At 44.4% G+C, this 20,795-nt stretch overlaps 1 protein-coding gene across 1 annotated transcript in view; it reads right to left on the bottom strand.

Annotated features, from left to right (window-relative positions):
• The window catches only part of ADAM12 (ADAM metallopeptidase domain 12), a 367,967-nt gene that overhangs the window by 47,422 nt on the left and 299,750 nt on the right, over nucleotides 1-20,795 (bottom strand). The window contains exons 12-14 of the mRNA XM_032175291.2: nucleotides 7,338-7,515; nucleotides 2,586-2,675; nucleotides 685-880 (exon numbers count right to left, since the gene is read on the bottom strand). Of these exons, the coding sequence (XP_032031182.1) occupies nucleotides 685-880; nucleotides 2,586-2,675; nucleotides 7,338-7,515 (464 nt within the window). The remainder of the gene's footprint in view (nucleotides 1-684; nucleotides 881-2,585; nucleotides 2,676-7,337; nucleotides 7,516-20,795) is intronic.

The raw sequence follows: 20,795 nt of genomic DNA, 5'->3' as shown, positions 1-20,795 counted from the left end.
TTGGTTGGGGTCCTCTTTTGAGTACAAAGGGGCATTACTAAAATCTCAGTGGTGGTGGGAAAGTTCTGTCTGTCCAACTACATGCTATGCTATCTGAGGGCAGGAGTCATGGCGGATTCATCCCTGCCATCCCTCAGGGCACACAGTAGGTGCTCCTGCATCTCCTGCATCCCCCGGGGCACACAGTAGGTGCTTCTGCATCTCCTGCATCCCCCGGGGCACACAGTAGGTGCTCCTGCATCTCCTGCATCCCCCGGGGCACACAGTAGGTGCTCCTGCATCTCCTGTATATCCCGGGGCACACAGGTGCTCCTGCATCTCCTGTATCCCCCCGGGCACACAGTAGGTGCTCCTGCATCTCCTGTATCTCCTGGGGCACACAGTAGGTGCTCCTGCATCTCCTGTATCCCCTGAGGCACACAGTAGGTGCTTCTGCATCTCCTGTTGGACTGCACTGAGCTTCCTAAGGCCAGGCTCCAGGCAGCGTCCATTTCTGTGCACCCCATGCCCAGTGTGGCCTTAGCCCCTCCCTGGGAGTCAATCACTCCCGACTGAACACACTGGATGCTGTGTGGACAGCGCCCGCCAGGAGTGGGGGCTCACCAAAACAGAGCACACGCCCCCAGTCCCACGCCCAGGTCTGCCAGTGCCTCTCGTGATGCTGAGCTTGTGGCGGCCACGTACCTGATCCCCAGAGTGCGACACACTGCTGCTCGTGAGTCTGGCAGATGCCATTGTAGCAGTAGCCATCCACACCCTGACATGAGTGCCCGTCGTGCAGGTACACATTGGCTGGGCAGTGAGGGCTGGCCCCTGTGCAGAACTCCGGGAGGTCACAGGAGTTGCTGGAGTTCCTGCATGCTGTTCCAGCAGGCTTCAGCTGGAAGGAGAAGGCCATTTAGGACACATGCACCCGGGGAAAGGGAGAGGCAGCTCTCAACATTACTCCTGGGCTGGAGTGGACAAGGCCATGAGTCCCACATAAAGGGGTGCGGATTTCAAAGGAAGTCGCTTCTAATGTAGAGAGAGCTCATTAAATCATCAGATTCTTGCTCTGGGGTTCACTGTTCCACTATAAAGTGGGTGGGACAACCAAGAGCAGCCTCTGTTTAATGTCATGCAACATTAGGGTTCTCCAAGGAACACACAAGCTGGCTGCTGGCACTTGGCACCTCAGAGGAAAAAGAAGGAGGGGAGCGTTGGCTGCTGGGCTGGTTGATTCTTAAGAAAAAGGTCTCTGGGTGTCAACACCATCACACGTTTCAAGGGGACATTTGCGTTTATGGTGTTAGCATGTGTGGGCAAGTTAATAAAAATAACTTTAAGGGCACAATCACAATAGCAATTTTACTTTGTCATCAAATCACAGGACTGGAACTCTCTCTTTTCCGCTTTATGGGAAGAACAGGAGAAGAACAAGGGAGAGGTAAAGGATGTTAGAAGCCATCTGACCAATGGCTCAGCTTTTTGTGGTTGAAGAAATTAAGGCTCAGAGTAGCCTGTCTGAGGCTACCCAGCTAGGGACCCCCGAGAGTCCTGGGCTTAGTTCTCTGCATAGTCCTCAAATGCAAAAAGGGAAGACCTCTGCTAACTTCTAGAAGACCTGGAAGTTGAAAGCAATTGTTAAAAAGTCATAACCTAAAAGTGAACCACAATCAGGCATTGCCCTGTGGTTCTCACTCCCCTTACTTGGGCATCCCCTGGGCACAGGCTCAGACTTGCTTCCTCCTTCCCCCAACTCCCTTCCAGGCACCTTCCTCCACCAGTTACTGGAGGCCAGGGAGAGCCAGCTGCTTATAACATTCCGCAGAAGTTAATCAGCATTAGGAAGAGGATGAAGGCTATTTTAAAGCTGAACATTAAAATGTTCTAAATCACCGTGCTCACGTGGGGCAGCTAAGGGAGTTTCCTATAAGCAGAATGTCAGGATCAATTGCTTAATTAAAACGAAATACAACTCTACCCTTGGAACGGTTGAATCAAAAGCTCAGGCTTCTACTCTGTCAGATATCAGCTCTGAATAATGAGACAATGGAACTGCCAAAAGAAACGCAGTCCTAGCCAGCAGCAATGGCGAGAGTATAAAACTGCCATTCTTGGCGGGCAGGGTTGGTGGCACCTTCTTTTGGGAGGACATTAAGATTGAGTTGTTTATACAAAACTTCTGGGACAAGCCAGCAGGCAGACGTCTGCGGGATCAAGAAGGTGAACCTGGGGGAACCTGAGTGACAGTGGATGGGGACTTGTTCTCGCCTTGCTCTTCTTGTCAGCATAGTAGGACCCCATGTGCCTCTGACGGCACAAATGGAGCATTTAAAGTTGAACTAGGGTTTATCGGTCTGATCAGTTGTCAGCCCCTAAATAAATAAACACAAGTGACTGGCAATCAAAGTGTGTATTTCACCCCAAGACTGGAAGCTAAACAATAAGAGGGGGGTAACACCAACTGGTGTGAGAAGGAGGGATGGTGTGTGCTGTGGTGACTGCTGGGAAACCTTCCAGCCACACTGCTTGCCCTGCATCAGATCTGAACCACCTGATCCTGTTGGTGACCTGGGGGTCAAGTTGCAGCTCCGGTGACTCACCTGGCAGTCTGCACAGCACAGCCCATGTGCACACACAGCGTCCGGCTTCAGGGTACAGGTGGTGGCATTGCAGCAGCGATTCTTACATTCCTGGAGAGGGGAATGGGATTTGTTTGACAGGGTCTTATGGAGTATGCACTCACTGAATGCAAACATTACACCTTAAATGGCTGCAAAAAGCAAGAAAGACCAAGAGGGCCCAGCTCCTGAACTGCACACCTGCCTGCTTCCGTCTGTTAGGAAAGCAAAGCTTCTGCTGTTTATGAACCAACTGGGTCTACGAGTCCCTGGAAAAAGCCAGTAGCACACAAGTGCCCTCATGAAAGGTAAAGCAGTTGTGACATAGGCTGGCCGGCTGGGGACCTCACTCTAGTCAGCAGTACACTGGGGCTCTGTAGAGGGGTGTCCAGGCGGATCTCATTGCAATGGTCTGCATCAAGATCCCTGGAGGACTTTGAAATTACCTAATCAAAAATATACATAGATGCATACAATCTGTACTCTTCAAAAATGAACCTTTTTTGATCTAGAGAGTACTGGCAGGAAATGAAGTCAAACCAGTGGTTTCAACCACAATTCCCTGCAATCCCACCAGGGTTGTGGATGAGACCCTTGAGCAGCCCAGGTAAGTTGTCTGGCCTGACAATTCCATCACTCGGAAAGTCAGAAATGGACATTATAACAACCTATAACAACCAAGTGGCCGGAAGGAGACCTATGGGCTGTGCCCATTGATTTGCAAGGGATTTAAATGGATAGATCAAGCATTAGATGTATTGTCCTCTCTGAAACAAAAGTGAGAAAAGAAACTAACTCCTTTATAGTGCTGTGCTCCACACGTACCCACTGTTTCCATTTTTTCCTAACAAAAACAAGGGATTGACATTTTTTGCTTAGTTCTCAACAAAAGGCCTGCACGCATTTATCAAGTGAAGTCCTTGTACTTGAGAACATTCGAGTAACTGGAGTTTACACAGTTTAGAAGAAATGTAATTATCATAAGATGGAACAGTTCATAGATCTTTAATACTGAGTAACTTATCAATGTTCTTTTATTTTACCCAATATATGATATGCTCTGAAAAATTTATATACTATTGGCTGGGGTGAAGCTAATCACATACTAGTTTAATAATATAATACTTTACTCCTGAAAACCATCTTTCTTGAATGGATTTATCATGAGTTTTATAAATGCAATTAATAAAATTTTGTCAATAATCCAGATTTATGGCAAACCTAGATACTGAAACTATATCCCATGTAAAACTCTAATTATGCTCTCATTTGATGTTCCATTTGCTTCTATTATACAGACTTCCAAAGTTATTAAATTTTAAATTTGCTTGACGACTTTATAAACATCCAGAATGTGTAATATATACAATAAGATAAAACTGTCAACCAGAAGTCATAGCTGTAACTTTTATGACAGTAAGGGTTTCTAACCTGTGGACTTACAATTCTAAAAGAGTTTAGGAACTTTTTTAAAAAAGAGTAGTCTATTAATTGCATTTTTAAATCAGTGTCATCAAATGCACACCAGTGCTATCCTGGTCCTTATGGTCTAAATGGCTCTACGGATGACACGTTTACCAAATTACAAGTTTTCTTGAAATTCCATGTTAAATCAGCCATCCTAAATCTGGGTCCTAAAATTCTTTAAGAAATATCTTCCCCCCTCTCTCAAATCACCCAGTAATATAAGCAGCAGATCAAATGGAAATGCAACCATGCCAAATGGCTCTGACTTCAAAGGGGATGATAATGTGAGAAAGATAACTAACTTTAAAAGATATTCGCAAGCTACTGGCATCCTATTGACTTTAAACAAGGAGATAAGGCTGCTTTCCCAATCCTGTTAGCTGGAAGAATGAGTGAGTTGTCAGGATTTCCTTATGTTGATATAAATCCAGTGCCCTGTCCGGGAAGGCCTCAGCAATCAACCTGCCTTTAAACCACCCAGGATCTATTTCTTCTGCAGTACCATATTTCTCAGAAGAGACACATTCTTCATCTGCTGCTACATTTATTATTTTAGTCCTCAGTAGAGAAGTCCAACAGAGCCAATGAATACCAAGTCTCCAAAGAAGAAAGAATAATGAAAGCATTAGAGAATTCTCTGCAAAGCCCTAACAGTCATTCTCAGGTTGTAGGTAGCAGACACAGATTCTTAATCACAATGAACTTGGAGAAGACTAGAAGCCATCTTCTTGAATATAAAGGAGATTATTTTTGGGAGCAAGGGAGAAGCTCGTTTCCGTGGGGTGCTGGCAGTTGTTTTTTGGATCCCATTCACTCCTTCCCTGATGTGGTAACACACTGGGTCCCTCTATGGGCCAGGGATGCAAGGGCATGCAGAATAACCAGGGCCTGAGCACTGGGTAGGGGGGATAAAGAACCTAGGTTAACAAGTCTTTTTGTCTACAATTCTTAGGCAAAGCAGTTTGGAAACTGTAAACAGGTTGTCACACTGCCAAACACAGTTTGAGTTTGAACCTTGAAACTATTATTTTCAAATAATAACTACTTGAAACTATTTTTTTGAAAAGCAAAAAATAAAGCAAATCTAAAAAGTGAGGCAAAAGGCTCACCTGTAACTTGCAAAGAAAGAACTTTGGATGAGGGGAATGAGAGCTATCTTCAAATATCAAGAAGTTATCCTATAAAATAAGGACCTTAACCACAGAAATACAAAGTTGGTAACTGCATGCAAGCAGAGTTTGGCTCTGTGCAAGGAGGGAGTTTGTAATAATCAAAGCTACCCTATAATGTAACATGCCACCTGAAGAGACAGCACCCTGTCAAGCCACGTGACTCCTTCATGGAGAAAAGACAGAGGATCAGAATATGAATGGCTGGCACATTTTAGGCACTCAAGCATTTGCTGATGTGATGGTGGTGGGGGGGATAATGATAGGGGTGGGGATGGTAGCAGTGATGCTGGTGGTGATGTGGATACTGGTGTGGCCGTGGTGGTGGCAGTAGCTGTGGAGATGGCAGTGGTTATAATAGTGGGGTGATGGTGAGGGCGGTAGTGATGATGGTGGCGGTAGTGGCAGTGATATGGTGATGATGGTCATGAGAGAAATGGTGATGATGTTGGGTGGAGGAGGTGGTGGTGGTGATTGTGGAGATGGTAATGTTAGCAATGGTGGTCGTGATTGTGGCAGTGACGTGGCTGCTGCTGGTGGCATATGGAGTAAATGACTGCTAACAAAATCATTCCAAACCCGAGAGTTCATGAAGGCTTCATGAAGAACTGTCAAATTTATTTAGATTAACAAACAATCATAAGAAGTTCAAATAAAAGACAAACCATTTTAAGCCAACATGGCCTCTCCTGAGAAATATGAGTAATTTAAACTAATTCATTTTTTCCTTTAAGAAATTAACAAGGCCTACAAGGAATTTCCCCTTTGCATACCCCAACCCTTGATGGTTTTAAGTTTTCCTCTGTTAATCTTGAGAAGAGTTTCTGTAACACTATAATTAGGACTTGCTCCTACACAGCAACCATTCCCTGCTCATTGTGAGCAAAATTAAACCCCCCTCCAGATAATGTCATTATCATGGTTAAGTTCTGAGTTTGGCAAAGGCATAAAAAGATTTGAAGAAACCACTTCTGCATCACATCCCCCTTTACTCCCACCCAATACTTACAAACTTCCAGCATTCTTGCAGAAACTGTCAGACCAAGCGCATTCCTCCTGGTATGGAAAACCTCAGAGACTTGAAGATGGGGATATGATGAGCATTCTGTTTGCCAGTTGTTTATGTGATGAACACAGGAATATACCAGATGCGCCAGAGTCTCAGCGCGATTTCTCCTCTACCCTAAACTCCATCTTTCAGAGCAGCCCTTGGAGATGCTCTTCCTAAGCCCTCATTAAGTCCATCTGTGGATTTAGCTAAGCCTGCCTTGAACTTGTCTACTATTTCAGCTTGCATAAACTCTCGGGGAGGGAATCCCACATGGAGACTGCCTGCTGTACAACTGCTTGCTTTGATTTATTCTAAACACAACCTCCTCCAGACTTTGAGGGGGCACCTGTTTTACTAGGAGGTCTCATGCTGTCTTCTCTCTTTCCTTCTTGAGATTATTCAGAGATTAAAAAGTGGCTTTTATAATTTTTATACTGATTATCTTGGGCCCTATTAAAAAAGGACATTTCCTGATATTGGCTGGAAAACAGGGTTAAGCTCTGTGCTAGATAAGAACGTTCCCTGCCTTCACTTATTGCTTCTGAAAGCTACAAGCACGAGAGGCAGAAGCCTCGAGCTGTGCATACAGAGGCATCGGCAGCAGCAAGGCAGAATTTCAACCGGAGAGGAAGCCCCTGGTTAAAAATGAATGCTGCTTATTCAGATTCCCCTCTGGTAGCACACCTTATGAAGAAAAAGAAATGGTGCTTATTAGCTATTTGAAGCTAGAATTCCAGGGCTTTTTTCTCTGTCAAACTCAAAGCTAAACGCTTTTTTATTGTTTTTGTCCTCATCTTGCTGTGAATGCTGTACCCTTCGATAGGATTATTTATCTTTTTAAATCAAGTGATCACTTATTCCATGCAATAGTTAAAATTCAAGAAAGCCACCCTAGCTCATGGGGCTTGTTCAGGGTGGCCAGATAGGACTCTTCCTTCCTGAGTTCTAGTACTTTCATCTGGCTGTACAGTTCCTCCAAGTTCTCTTTTCTTTGCCTAGCCGAGGATACAAGGTTTCTTGTGTCCTTGTTCTGGGGATGGTTCTTACCTCCGGCTCCCCACAGTCACACTCCTCTCCTTCTTCCACAAAGCCGTTCCCACACTTCTGGCCCCCGAAAGTCTCCCTGACTTCCGGCACGTTAAAGAGGCACATCCCCATTCCTTTCTCCAGGCTGGTCTCCAAGTCCCTCCTGCTGCAACTGCTGAACACCATGGGAAATGGGAACCTGAGAAAGGAGAGCCCAGAACAGTAAGTCACAGGGCATGGAACGGCTTTGCCTGCCCTTCTTGTGCCCACAAGAAGGCACCCACTGGCTACATCTGCCCAGGTGTTCACTGGTGGTCTCAATGAACAATGCATATCGAAAAACTCAGATATGCAGTGTAAAGCGAGGCACATTCAGTTCCATCCCGACATCCATTCTGTACAGTGCCAACGCGGCTGACGAAGAAGTGCTTTATCAAAAAAGAAATGATCTTTCGATAGTTTTCAAATCAACAAGTTCAGGCAGAGTCTTATTAAAGACATTATTAATAGTTCTGGGTGAAATGATGCTATGAAAAGTGAATTCGTAGGGATTGTAGCTTGTAATACAAACACATAACAATGTCCTTACTGGAAAGTGCAAAGAAGAAAAGAGTACGAATAATGCTGTTTATTAATTCCATGGTTCCAAGGACACATGGTTCCACTGTAGGGCAGGGCCTGCTGATATGGGCATTTGGGTCTGTAAAGGTCAAATCACTGTCTTCCCCCAGCACAGCTATAAGAGAATGGAGGTGATCCAGAAATGCAGGTCTTACCCTTGCCTCTAAATTCCAGGGCTACAACCGGGTGTGGCAGGGTCAGCCAACTCCCCAGCAAAGTTATGCTCTCGTTCTGTGCTCTAGAAGGGCTGCCCAGCCCCCATATACCTGGGTGGGCTGCATGATTAATTCTTGGCACTAGAACATGAGCAAAAGTGATATAGGTCACTTTTGGCTGATGGTATTTAAACGAGTATTCCTTCTTCATTTCCTTTCTTTCCCCATCTGCCAGCTGAGATTAGGGTATCCCATGGTTTTAGGAGATGGAGGAGTCAGGCATAGCATCTGGTCCTCACTCACTGTATGGAGGAAGGCCACCTGCAGCCTAGAGCCTCAGAGCATCATACAGAAGGAGAACACGCTTCTCATATGGTAACCCACTGAGCATCTGGGGTTTGATTCCAAAGCAGCCAGTGTTATCCAACATACACAGAGTGTCTCACTTTTTACAATGCATTTTCCCATGTCTTGAGGCAGCAAGGATTATTAAGGTATAAGCATGCCAGAAACCCAGAAAGTTTTATTACTTAGAGAGGGAGCAGGGGCTGCTGTCCAGCAAACCCAAGCACCCTCTCCCGACGGAGACATTTATAAGGATGACATTAGAACTGGATCTCAATCAATTGGCCAAACCAAAGCAAGCTGCTACGCTTCCCTGATGATGGTAGACCAGTGGCCACTTAATGATTGAGCCTGGCGAATTTTGAGATCATGCTGATTTCCAGGACCAAACTGATAACACAGCACCATCCTCTCCGAGTGGTTTCCCTTTTCTTCCCCAAGTATATAAGGCATACTATTAGCCACAGATTTTTAATGACCAAGTATTTATTTATTCTTAACTTTATTTTCTGAAACTGAGTCTCACTCTGTCGCCCATGCTGGAATGCAGTGGCTTCACTGCAACCTCCGCCTCCTGGGTTTAAGTAATTCTCCTGCCTCAGCCTCTTGAGTAGCTGGGATTACAGGCGCCCACCACCACACCTGGCTCATTTTTTGTATTTTTAGTAGAGATGCAGTTTCACCATATTGGCCAGGCTGGCCTCAAACTCCTGAGCTCAGGTGATCTACCCGCCTCGGCCTCCCAAAGTGCTGGGATTATAGGCATGAGGCACTAAGCCTGGCCCTTAACTTTTTTTTTTTTTTAACTTTAATTGTAGGTTCAGGGGTACATGGGCAGGTTTGTTGTGTAGGTAGACCGCATGTTAATGGGGTTTGGTGTACAGATTATTTCATCACCCAGGCAATAAGCCTAGATCTCCACAGGGAGCTTTTTGATCCTCTCCTTCCTCGGTGTCTGTTGTTCCCTTCCTTGTGTCCATATGTACTCGATGTTCAGCGCCCACTTATAAATGAGAACATGCAGTATTTGGTTTTCTGTTTCTGCATTAGTTTTCCCTCCAAGTGGTTTCTATCAACCTCGGGCTATTAACTCTGGAGTATATTAATAATTCTAATCTACAAATAAATTAATAAATGAAAGTGCTCCTCTGTGGATGCAAAGGCGACATACCAGGACTTACTCATAGTGCTGTAACAATCTTGAAATCTTTGTAACTTCCCCTGGCAGACAGACTGGTTATTCCTGGTATCCAAATATACTAACTAGGTTCAAACAATGATCCACAAGAAAAATGATAATGTTTTTGCAATTTAGAAGGGTATTATATTGAAGTAATTGGTATATTACACAGGGACTTAAAAGCAGTTCTTCTCTTTGCAAAAATAAATAAATAAATTTCATGGAGGTACAGCTGGAAACTTCTTCTGTATCTGAGAGTTTTCCTAGGACATATATGTCTCCAGGCCTGATCTAGGAGATGAAACATCATTCTCACCCAATGATATGCAACTTAGTTCTGCGACAAACCGTTATCAGTTCATCTAGAAGGGAAGTGATTTCTAGAAAATATTAATTAGGAAGGACCCTAGGATAAATGGTAAGTCTCAGGAAGGGTTTATAGCCAGAATCACAGCAATTAAGAGAAGCTTGGAAAAGAGTGATCCGAATTGTCCTGTTTCCCAAAGGAGCAGAGAATGTCCACAGACCCCAGGGATTGGAGAGCTGAGACCAGCTCCGTTCACTAAGCTCAGACATGCCTTCCCCATCTCATTCCTTTCAAAGTAAGAAACACACAAACGTTGGGTGTTTTGGGGGTTTGCCATCCAAATAGGATGAAGGAGAACAGTTTAAGTCCAGGATTTAAACTTCAGAATGTGTAGGAGAGGAGAACAGAACAGATCATCGCTGGCAGAGACCATCATTGTATTTTTGTGTCTGCACTGGGTGTTGTCAGATGGTATAGTGATCTGTGTAATAACGTATTTCTACTTCCCTTAGCTTTTCCTCATTCTGCTGAAGGACAACTCCCAAATGTTAACAAAATTATTTCTCATTTAGAATCATGCATACATAAATAGTCCTCATCCAATTCACGGGTTTTCAACCTTGCTCTGAGGAACAGCATCCTGGCATTAATTCCTCAGGGATGCCTCTCTTTTAACAGGAAAGTAGTGATGTCCTCCTCAGATGCGAAATGAGGTCTTGATGAATTCACCAACACTGAACAGATCCTTTCTCAGGGCCCCTTTCCACATGGCCTGAGCTCACCAGCATGCCGCCTGCCTTCCAGGTCAGGGCAATTCAAACTTCCAGCAACTCCTGACCATGGGTGAGAGCTCCAGCCATGAGCAGGTTGAGAGGCTTCTCTTCCTACCAACCTGGGGTTTTTCTGACTTGCTCAGGGGACCCAGCAAGGTCAATGGGGAGTCCCGCAGCCCTTCCACAAACATTCCTGCCATTTCCTCGGACTGAGTCAGCCAATATCGCTACCATTTCCTCTATGTAATGAAGAAAAAAATGCCTCGTTTATTGTTCAAGAACTTACTTTTGATGACGAATGGTGATGAGGCTGAGAAGTATTTTCTACCTGCAGGATGTCGTTACTCATCCCATCCTTTCATGATATCTCAGCAAGGAGGCAGGTGACTATTCACTCTGATAGGATATTTATGAACCCTATTTGGGCATTTAGAGGAAGTCAGGCTTTAGAGGAAGAAAATCAGAACAGCCTATCACACATCATTCCATTATTCCCCAAGTATTTATTCAACACCGACTAGGTGCCAGGCATTGTTCTAGGCTTTGGGGATATGGGAATGAAGAGAACAAAAAAATCTCAGCCCTCATGGAGCTTGCATTCAGTGGGGCCAACAGATAATAGGCAAGCTAAGGGAACAGAATGAGTTATAAAGAGCAGAAGTAAGGAGAAAAAAAATAAAAGAGCAAGGGAAGAGGGTGTGTATTGAACTTTTAGGGACAGTGGACCTCACCAGGAAACCTCACCAGGAAGAGGGTCATTTGAGCCCCTCACCCAAGGGGAAGAAGGTGTGAGTGCACCTCGGGAAAGATCTGGTACAAGTGTGCAGACAGGACTGGCCTGGAGGAACTTACTCAACAGTGGGAAACAGTCTGCTCTTCTTGCAGACACACACCCAGAGGCAACCCCTTTTCTACTTGGCATCATTCTTAGATAGGTCAAGGTCATGCTGATGGTGAGAAGATCCCATGGAGTGTCAATACACCGGGAGCTATGCCTCTCTATGGGCCAGGCACTGGGAATGACTGAAGGTATTTTTATTTATTTTAAATAATTTCAACTTTTATTAGCGATGAAGGGGTATGTGTGCAAATTTGTTACATGGGTATATTGCATGATGCTGGGGTCTGGGGTCCTGTCACCCAGGTAGTGAGCATAGTACCCAATAGGTGGTTTTTCAGCTCTTGCTCCCCTCCCATCCTCTCCCATCTAATAGTCCCCAGTGTCTGTTGTTCTCATCTTTACATCTATGTGTATTCAATGTTTAGTGCCCACTTATAAGTGAGAGCACATGGTATTTGATTTGCTATTCTTGCACAAATTTGCTTAGGATAATGGCCTCTTGCATGTTGCTGCAAAGGACATAATTTCATTCTTTGGATGGCTGTGTAGTATTCCATACCACGTTTTCTTTATCCAATCCACTGTTGAAGGGCACCTAGGTTGATTCCATGTCTTCACTATTGTGAATAGCGCTATAATGAAAGTATGACGGCATATGTCTTTTTGATAGAATGAGTTATTTTCTTTTGGATATATACACAGTAGTGGGGTTGCTGGGTCAAATGGGAGTTCTGTTTTAAGTTCTTCGAGAAATTGCCAAACTGCTTTCCACAGTGGCTGAACTAGTTTGCATTCCCACCAACAGTGTATAAGCATTCCCTCTTCTCCATAGCCTTGCCAGCATCTGTTATTTTTGACTTTTTAATAATCGCCATTCTGACTGGTGTGAGATGGTATCTCACTGTAGTTTTGATTTGCATTTCTCTGATGATTAGTGATGTTGAACATTTTTTCGTATGGTCACTTCTATGTCTCCTTTTGAGAGGTGTCTGTTTATGTTCTTTGCCCATTTTCAAATTGAACTGTTTGTTTTTTACTTGTTGATTTAAGTTCCTTGTAGATTCTGGATATTAGACCTTTGTCAGATGCATAGTTTGTGAATATTTTCCCCCATTCTGTAGGCTTTCTGTTGATAATTTCTTTGGCTGTGCAGAAGCTCTTTAATTAGGTCCCACTTGTCAATTTTTGTTTATGTTGCAATTGCTTTTGGGGACTCAGCCATAAATTATTTGCCAAAGCCAAAATAAAAGGCATCCAAATAGGAAAAGAAGAAGTCAAACTTTCTCTCTTTGCTGACAATATAATTCTATACATAGAAAATGCTAAAAATTCTGCCAAAAGGCTCCTGGAGCTGATAAATGAATTCAGTAAAGTTTCAGGATACAAAATCAATGTACAAAAATCAGTAGCACTTCTCTACATCAATAATGTTCTAGCTGAGAACAAAATCAAGAACAAAATCCCATTTACAATAGTCACACAAAAAAAGGAAATACCTAGGAATCTGTCTAGCCAAGGAGGGGAAAGTTCTCTGCAAGGAGAACTACAAAACACTGCTGAAAGAAATCAGAGATGACCCAAATAAATGAAAAAATATTCCATGCTCATGGATTGGAAGAATCAATATTGTTAAGATGTCCATACTACCCAAAGCAATTTACAGATTCAGTGCTATCCTCATCAAAATAACAATGTAATTTTTCACAGAATTAGAAAAAACTATCCTAAAATTCATATGGAATCATAAAAGAAGCCTGAATAACCAAAGCTATCTTAGGCAAAAAGAACAAAGCCAGAGGTATCATATTATCTGACTTTAAACTATATTACAAGGCTACAGTAACCAAAACAGCATGATAGTGGTACAAAAACAGACACGTAGACCAATGGAACAGAATAGAGACCCCAGAAATAAACCCAGACACCTATAACCATCTAATCTTTGACAAAAACGACAAAAATAAACAATGGGGAAAGGGCTCCCTATTCAATAATAAATGCTGCTGGGATAACTGGCTAACCATATGCAGAAGACTGAAACTGAACCCCTACCTCTCACCATTTACAAAAATTAACTCAAGATGGATTAAAGATTTAAAGGCGTTTTTCATAAGAACTCCAAACCCTTATTCCCACACCTTTTTATTTTTTTAAGCAAACTGCTTTTTAAGCAGGCAAAGGTCTGCTCCTCATCTCCCTTTTTCTGCTCTAAGATAGTCTCATTCGATCAAAACACAGAAATAAGTATGGAAAACTTACAGCAAACCCAATGACTGCCCCCCAATACAAAAAAATTTAATAAATGAAAATTACTTCAAATCTTAAGAGATAAGGGAAATTTGCCAGTAGCAAATATTAGATTCCTCTAATGGTAACACCATCTTAATCCACACATATTAGAATATTTTCTACATCCTAAGTAGCCACTAGTTACCTAGTGCCTAGAGCAGAGCAGGTGCCAATGCTCGGCAAGGCCAGGTGCATCACCTGCTCCCCAGGTGCCGACTCTGCCTACACACTTCTGATGATGGCAGAATGCAACTTGCAGTGGCAAATTCACAACTCTCTCATTTATTCACTCACTTATGGAGCAATAGTTTTCAAGTGTCTATTATACTCAAAGCACCGAAGAGGATCCCAATTCCAATATGACCTGAACCTGGCCCCATGCCCCCCTTGCCATGCTCCTTCCTTAAGGGATGTGCCCACCCTCCCATCTCATTTCCTCTCCAGCCATTCTCCAAGGCCCATATAATTCCACTCTTCCAGAAATGGTCTTTGAAGTCCCAAACCCCCAGAAACATATCTTTTATGCCACATAAATGGAGTCTGAATGGAACTGCAGTCCAAGGCTGTGTTGTAAGTTCTCGTTGCCTTCATATGTCACCATATTCTGGCCACAACATTATAAATTCTCAAGACTAGTAATTGGGTTAAAATATATACTTTATTGGCATAACTATTTACAGAGTACCTGCTTTTAGCTAGGCGATATGGTGGTGCTTTCTCATGGCAATATTTTTCTTCTTTTATACTTTTTTTTGAATTTAAAATTTTGGAACAATCCAATGAAACAGTTATTATTGTCTCCATCTGCAAATGAGGTGAAGGGATTTGACAGTTCCCAGGGGATGGCAGTACTAGATTTGATCAGTTCTTATGATTCCATGTTCAGGTACTAAAAACCATTTTATTACCAGTGCCAGTTCAGCACTGGATGACCAGCAGTGAATGCTGAAACACAGAAGGTGATTGATTAACCCTCAATGTACCGATTTAAACACAGTAGACAAATCCTGCTGTGATCCCACATATGCCTGGACCAGTGATTCTCAAAGCATGCTCCCAGGACAAGCAGCACCAGGAACTTTCTAGAAATGCACATTCTTAGGCCCCGCTCAGATCTACTAAGTCAGAATAACTCAGGGTAGGGGCCTAGCAACCTGTAATTTAATAAGCTCTGCAGACGATTTGCTAAATTGATGTCGAATTTACACAACATAAAATTCATCCTTTAAGTCACTTCAAAGTATATAATCCAGTGTTTTTTTCCAGCACATTCACAATGTTGTGTAACCATCACTACTAACTGCGGAACTTTCCCCCACCCCTCAAACAAACCCCCCATCCATGAAGCCGTCACTCCTCATTCTCCCTTCCCTACCCAGCCCCTGCCAACCACGAATCTGCTTTCTGTCTCTACAGATCGCCTGTTCTGTTCATTTCATGTAAGCAGAATCCTATACCACGTGGCCTTTTGTGTTTGGCTTCTTTCCCTTAGAATAGTGTTCTCAAGGTTCATCCACATGGTAGCATGCCTCGGAACCTCATTCCTTCTTATGGCTGGATGATACTCCATTGTAAGTGAGACCATACCACAATTTGCTATCTGCTCATCTGTTAATGATCCAGGTGATTCTGATGTCCATTAGAGTCTGGAAACAACCTACCTAGATTTAAAATTCAAATGTTGTTGTACCTATTTGTGTTGTAACAATAAAAAGTGCAATCTAGACTTACCATGAGCCACTTGTCATATCCTAAAAAATAATTGTTTTGCTCTCTCATCCCATCTTCTAAGAAAAGCCCAATGTATAGCATTTTGAAAACCTGATCTGATTTTATGATCACACGAAAGATGTGCCAATGGACAACAAGCGAGGCAAGGAATCATAGGCAGGATCTGTCAGTGCAATCATTCTGCTATTGCTCACTTAGCCATGCCAGAGAGAGGATGCTGGCAAGATGCTACTGATCTGATTTTAGGCATGTGCTAAAAATCCCAAGAGTATCTGTCTTATAAACAAACTTCATACCAGAAATGAATTTTCGAGTATCTGGAAGTGTTATGTTAAATTGATCAATCCTCATACTGCACAGTAATTAAGGTGTAGGAAAGGTTCATGGTTGTGAACAGAGTGATGTTTCCCTTCCACTTGCTTCCAAATCCAAAGTATGGTAATTGTGCCTCCTTTGTGCTTGTATTTTTCTTATTTAATAGCTTTATTCCCTGGAGTATCCATGAAAAGAACATTGACTTGGGCCAGGTAGTTGCTCATGACATCAAAGATCTCATACAGCCCCTCATCTGTGGTTAAAAAGACAAGCCTCAGTTTCTTCCGTAGCTTTTGGCAAGCTCATCACAATGTACTTTTTAACATGTCTAATAAATTATCCCAAATGTGCCAGGACAGCAGCTAATTGAAGTGACATACAGCAGTGATAGACTGGTGCAAAGCAATAAAACTGGAGAAGTACTCAGGAAAGAAGCCCTTTAGCACGATCCTTTCCCTTGGCATGAGAATGCTTTAAAATGGTTATACCTGTGGCCCAGGAAAAAAAAAGTGCTGCTTTCAGCTCAGAGGCAGAGAATTTATCTCCAAAGCCATGGCAGGGTGACTGTGGCCCCCACTACGATGTGACCTCTTTTGTTAGCCTTGCTTTCCTTTTCTTTAATATTTAACTACCAGGGACACTTGGGGCAAGTTTACCGTGTTGAATGCAAGGTTAAAAATAAAAAGAGGATGAAACAGAGAACAGCTGGGCGATTTTGGGAAAAAAACACCACTTTTAAAAAGAGGAATGCCACTTACAGCTCCCCACCATAAAGGCAGTTGCGGCTTCATATTTTAGCCATCACAAAGCTGCCAAGTAAAACATTATTAGGGGTTACTTTTACTTTGAAAAATCTGCAGTCAGAAGGTTCTTTTCTTGTAGGAGCCTATTGTGCGTCTCACTGCTATATTCTTGGGGGTGAATCACACTAGGTCAATTTATCGACCTTGACAGTAGAAGTCGGGAGTTACCTGACTTGCAGAAGCTCTCTGGGTATGATTCGGAGGCAACTGCTTTTCTTGCTGGAAATTAGGCATCTAGAGAAACCAGCTATAATCAGGCTGGATTCAGGGGGGCTGCAGGTCAGGGTCCCGCTGCTTCCGGTGACTCTGCGGCCTCATTAATAAACACGCACTGAGTCTAGGTTCCCCAGACTCCAAGCTCAGGGGCTGACATCTGTCTGAGTGCTGACGGCAGGAAAGGAGTGGAAGTGACTGAGGAAGAAGGATGGAACAGCCGGGCAGCGGCTGAGAACAGCTTGGAGCTGACACAACTGTGTGACAGGAAAAGCCAAAGTTGCAGGGAACCGGGGATGGGAATCCATCCAGATTTTTCAGTTTAAACTGATTGGGGGAAAAAAACAAAACAAAACAAAACAATAACACCGAAAACAACCTTGCATCGTCCACAGCTGATAAACGATTAGATGGTAAAGGGCTAACTGGTTTTGGAAAATATGTTGCTGACATTCTGCTTCCCACTGGTTTCTTTTTGCAGACCGAAATGGAGTTTTGTTTTTTTCCTGACAGCAGACGCCACAGATTGGGCAGACCCAGGAGGCTCTTCTTTACCTGGGCGTGTAGTGAGAAGTAAGGTCGGAAGCCTATGTCTGAGCAGCCCGTCTATCTGTACTTCATTGAGCCTCTGTTTTCACATCTATAAAATGGGGATAACAGCTACCTCATTGCACTGAAGTGGAGGATAAACGAGCTTCGAACAAAAAGATGAAAGTCTGGTTAACTTTCAAGCACTGTGAAATGCTAGCTCGCAGTACTGAGGCAAAACATGTGTCTTTCTTTCTCCCATTGAGAGCTGCCCTGACTGCGAATCCCCCATATATGATAGTGCCTACGAACGTTTTCAATATGGCATAGGATATATTACTTGTAGCCAAAATATAGCACGCTTTACACCGTAAAACCACAAATACAAGTAAATTTGAGAGCAAGATCATTCAGGAGGCGAAGGGATGAGCAAACAGTTAAAGATCATTCCCTCCATTTAATACATAGATGGTGTCAAAGAAGCAGAACAGCCTGTTCTGTTGGAAGGGCCAGTTTTTCTTTAGCTCAACAAGAGCATGTAGTTAGGAGCACAACCGACCAATGAAGCAATCCACAAACAAAACAAAAACGCCATTTAGATGGCTGTTACCTGCCACGTGGCTGTGGTTGTCTTCCGTTCCTGAAAACTTTTTCTGGCCCTTTTCCTAAAGCTCATGTCACACGAGCTCACCCCACACTTTCCGTCCATTTCCTGGCCACAGCCAAGTCCAGGCACTGAGCTCAGAGTGAGACGTGGCCACAAATTGTGGGATCCATTCTCCAGAGAAGACAATCTAATGATTCTTTTGTTTTTTTGATATGGATTTTCGCTCTGTAGCCCAGGTTGGAGTTCAGTGGCGCGATCTCGGCTCACTGTAACTTCCGCCTTCCAGGTTCAGGCGATTCTCCTGCCTCAGCTTCCTGAGTAGCTGGGATTACAGGTGCACGCCACCATGCCTGGCTAATTTTTTTGTATTTTTATTAGAGATGGGGTTTCGCCATGTTGGCCAGGCTGGTCTCAAACTCTTGACCTCAGGTGATCCACCCGCCTCGGCCTCCCAAAGTGCTGGGATTACAGGCGTGAGCCACCGTGCCGGCCACATCTTTTATCATTCATTCCATGACTAGCTTGCTGAGCTTTTCCAAAAACCACTTAGCAATTCTTAGTTCACAGCCAGTTCTACTTATTCCTAGTCCCTTGAGGAGCATAAGCCCAACATGCATGCCCTCTTCTCTTCCCAGGTGAAAGTAAGTTCCTCTTACAGTATGAGGGGGCAGGGGACCGCAGTGTGGGGAATGGACGTTGCTTGGACAAGCTGCTAACCAAAAATTCTAGGGCCATCTTCAGGAAAATCTTCAGGTCTTTCCCCAGTTATGCCCAGGATTAAAAACTTTTAATCACCGTGCACAGAATTTATGTGCAACCAAGTAGCACACCTGGTAGGCCAGGGCAGTGGCATTTGTACTCGCAGGTGACCGGCCTCATGTTCAGTGCCGTGGCAGGCCTGCCGTGGATACAAGGAGGTCATCTCATTTTAGGGGCTTTTTACTCCATCCTGCCTGGAGCAGGGCTGGCTAGGAGCCACCATTTGTTTAGTGAACCCCTGCTGGGGACCAGGAGCCTGGCAGACATTCTCTCACTGACACCTCTGGGAGCCAATTATGACTCCTATTTTAGAGATGAGGAAGCTGAGTGCGGGCAGTTTGGGTTCCTTGCCAGGACCCCGCAGTTCCTGTGTGGAGACTGAAAGCACAGATCTGACTGGAAGGACTGTGTTCTTCCCACTCAACCACACCGTCTTGAGGGCTATCAGGAGCTGCCCCAGGGCAGGGCCTCTGGGCAGCCTCAGGCATGACCCAGCACAAATGGCTATGCCAGCAGCAGTAGTATCTATGGGCTGGGAGAGGCAGCTGCTCCGATGCCTCGGGACAGAAGGAACACCCAAGGTCCTACACTTCCTTCCAGGTGCACCTTAGAGGACTTTCCTAAAGGTCTTTGGTGTAACAGAAGACAAAGGCCGGGTCTTGGGATTTATCCAGCTCGCCTGAGGTGATACCTGGGCCAGATCCTGCACACCTGAGGAGGGCTGCGAGCCCCTTCAGACCCTAATGAGCTGCAGGCAGGGGAAATAGGCACCCTGCCTCAAAAACCTCGTGACTCCTTGCAGTGTGATGGGAGAGGGAACTGGGCCTGAGTCCGCCCACTCTGCCTGCCCAGCGGTGCACAGGGACACAGCACTGAGCACACAGGCTCAAACGATAGAACAGAATTGAGGTTGAAGCTAATGGGGCAATCCATCCTCACGTCCACTCCAGAAACAGAAAGTGACTGCCTTATAACTGGAAGCTGACACAGTGGGCCAACCAGGTGGACCACAGAAAGCTAAGAAAACCACCAGGCCAGGAGCAAATGATCAGAAAGATCCTTAGTAGGCCATTTCCATTGTTAATAGCAAACACCTGGGCCCCAGAATCCAGCCATCTGCAGCACATTATAATTCATGGTCTTAACTTGTGAACTTTGACCTCTCCTCTCCTCCCTGAAACCAATTAAAGTGCAAATATAATTTCCCAGAATTTTTAATAAAGACACCAGCTGAGCTCTGGTCAGTTGAGACATGTACAGGAAGCTTCTGGATGTTACCAGAAAGTGTACTTTTCACTTCTGAGCTATGATGGCTATTTCTTCCTGAACCAAGTCCTGAAAGGCCAAGAACCCAGGGGCGGGGGACACAGTGTCCATATTAAAAGGACACGAGGCCATGTATCAGATGAGCTACTCAGCTTCATTGCAAGAAATGACTGCTGACTTTGTGTGGGGGTTGTTGGGGGACCAGACTCTCGTAGACATGGACAGACGCAGTGGTTAATAAGGGACAGTGGGCATGTCTGAAATGGCACCACCCTTTCTTCCTATCCCAGTAGACAGACCTGCACTGAATACGCTAGTTCTTTCTGCTGACTTAGCAAGCCTATAACAGGGTAGAGGCTTCTAATCAAATGATAGAAAAAGCAGTCACTGTAGATATCTGCAAGCCTGCCACCAGGGCTGAAGTCTACATGTACCCAGTTCTTGCCCCACTGAGCAACTGACACTAAAGTTATCACCAGGGCAACGTGGAACTCAAGAATGGGAAAGAGCTGTCCCTCTCAACCCTCCCCATCCCCAAGCCTGCGAGCCAAAGGCTCACAGGTACCTGGTGAAAGGCCAAAGAATGGATCAGGAGCCTGAGGCTACAGGCTGAGATCCAGAATGACCCTGACCACCTGTGGGCCCTCTGGCCTTCCTGAGCCTCAGTTTGCTCACCTGTAAAATGGAGACGATTGTACCTGTTCTTTATTTTTAGGGCTGTGACAATGAAAGGAGATGCCGAAGAT

This window comes from Hylobates moloch, unplaced genomic scaffold, assembly GCF_009828535.3.
Source record: "Hylobates moloch isolate HMO894 unplaced genomic scaffold, HMol_V3 SCAFFOLD_3, whole genome shotgun sequence".
Lineage (NCBI taxonomy): Eukaryota > Metazoa > Chordata > Mammalia > Primates > Hylobatidae > Hylobates > Hylobates moloch.
Note: the sequence above shows the minus strand (reverse complement) of the source record. Positions and strands in the feature narration are given on the sequence as shown.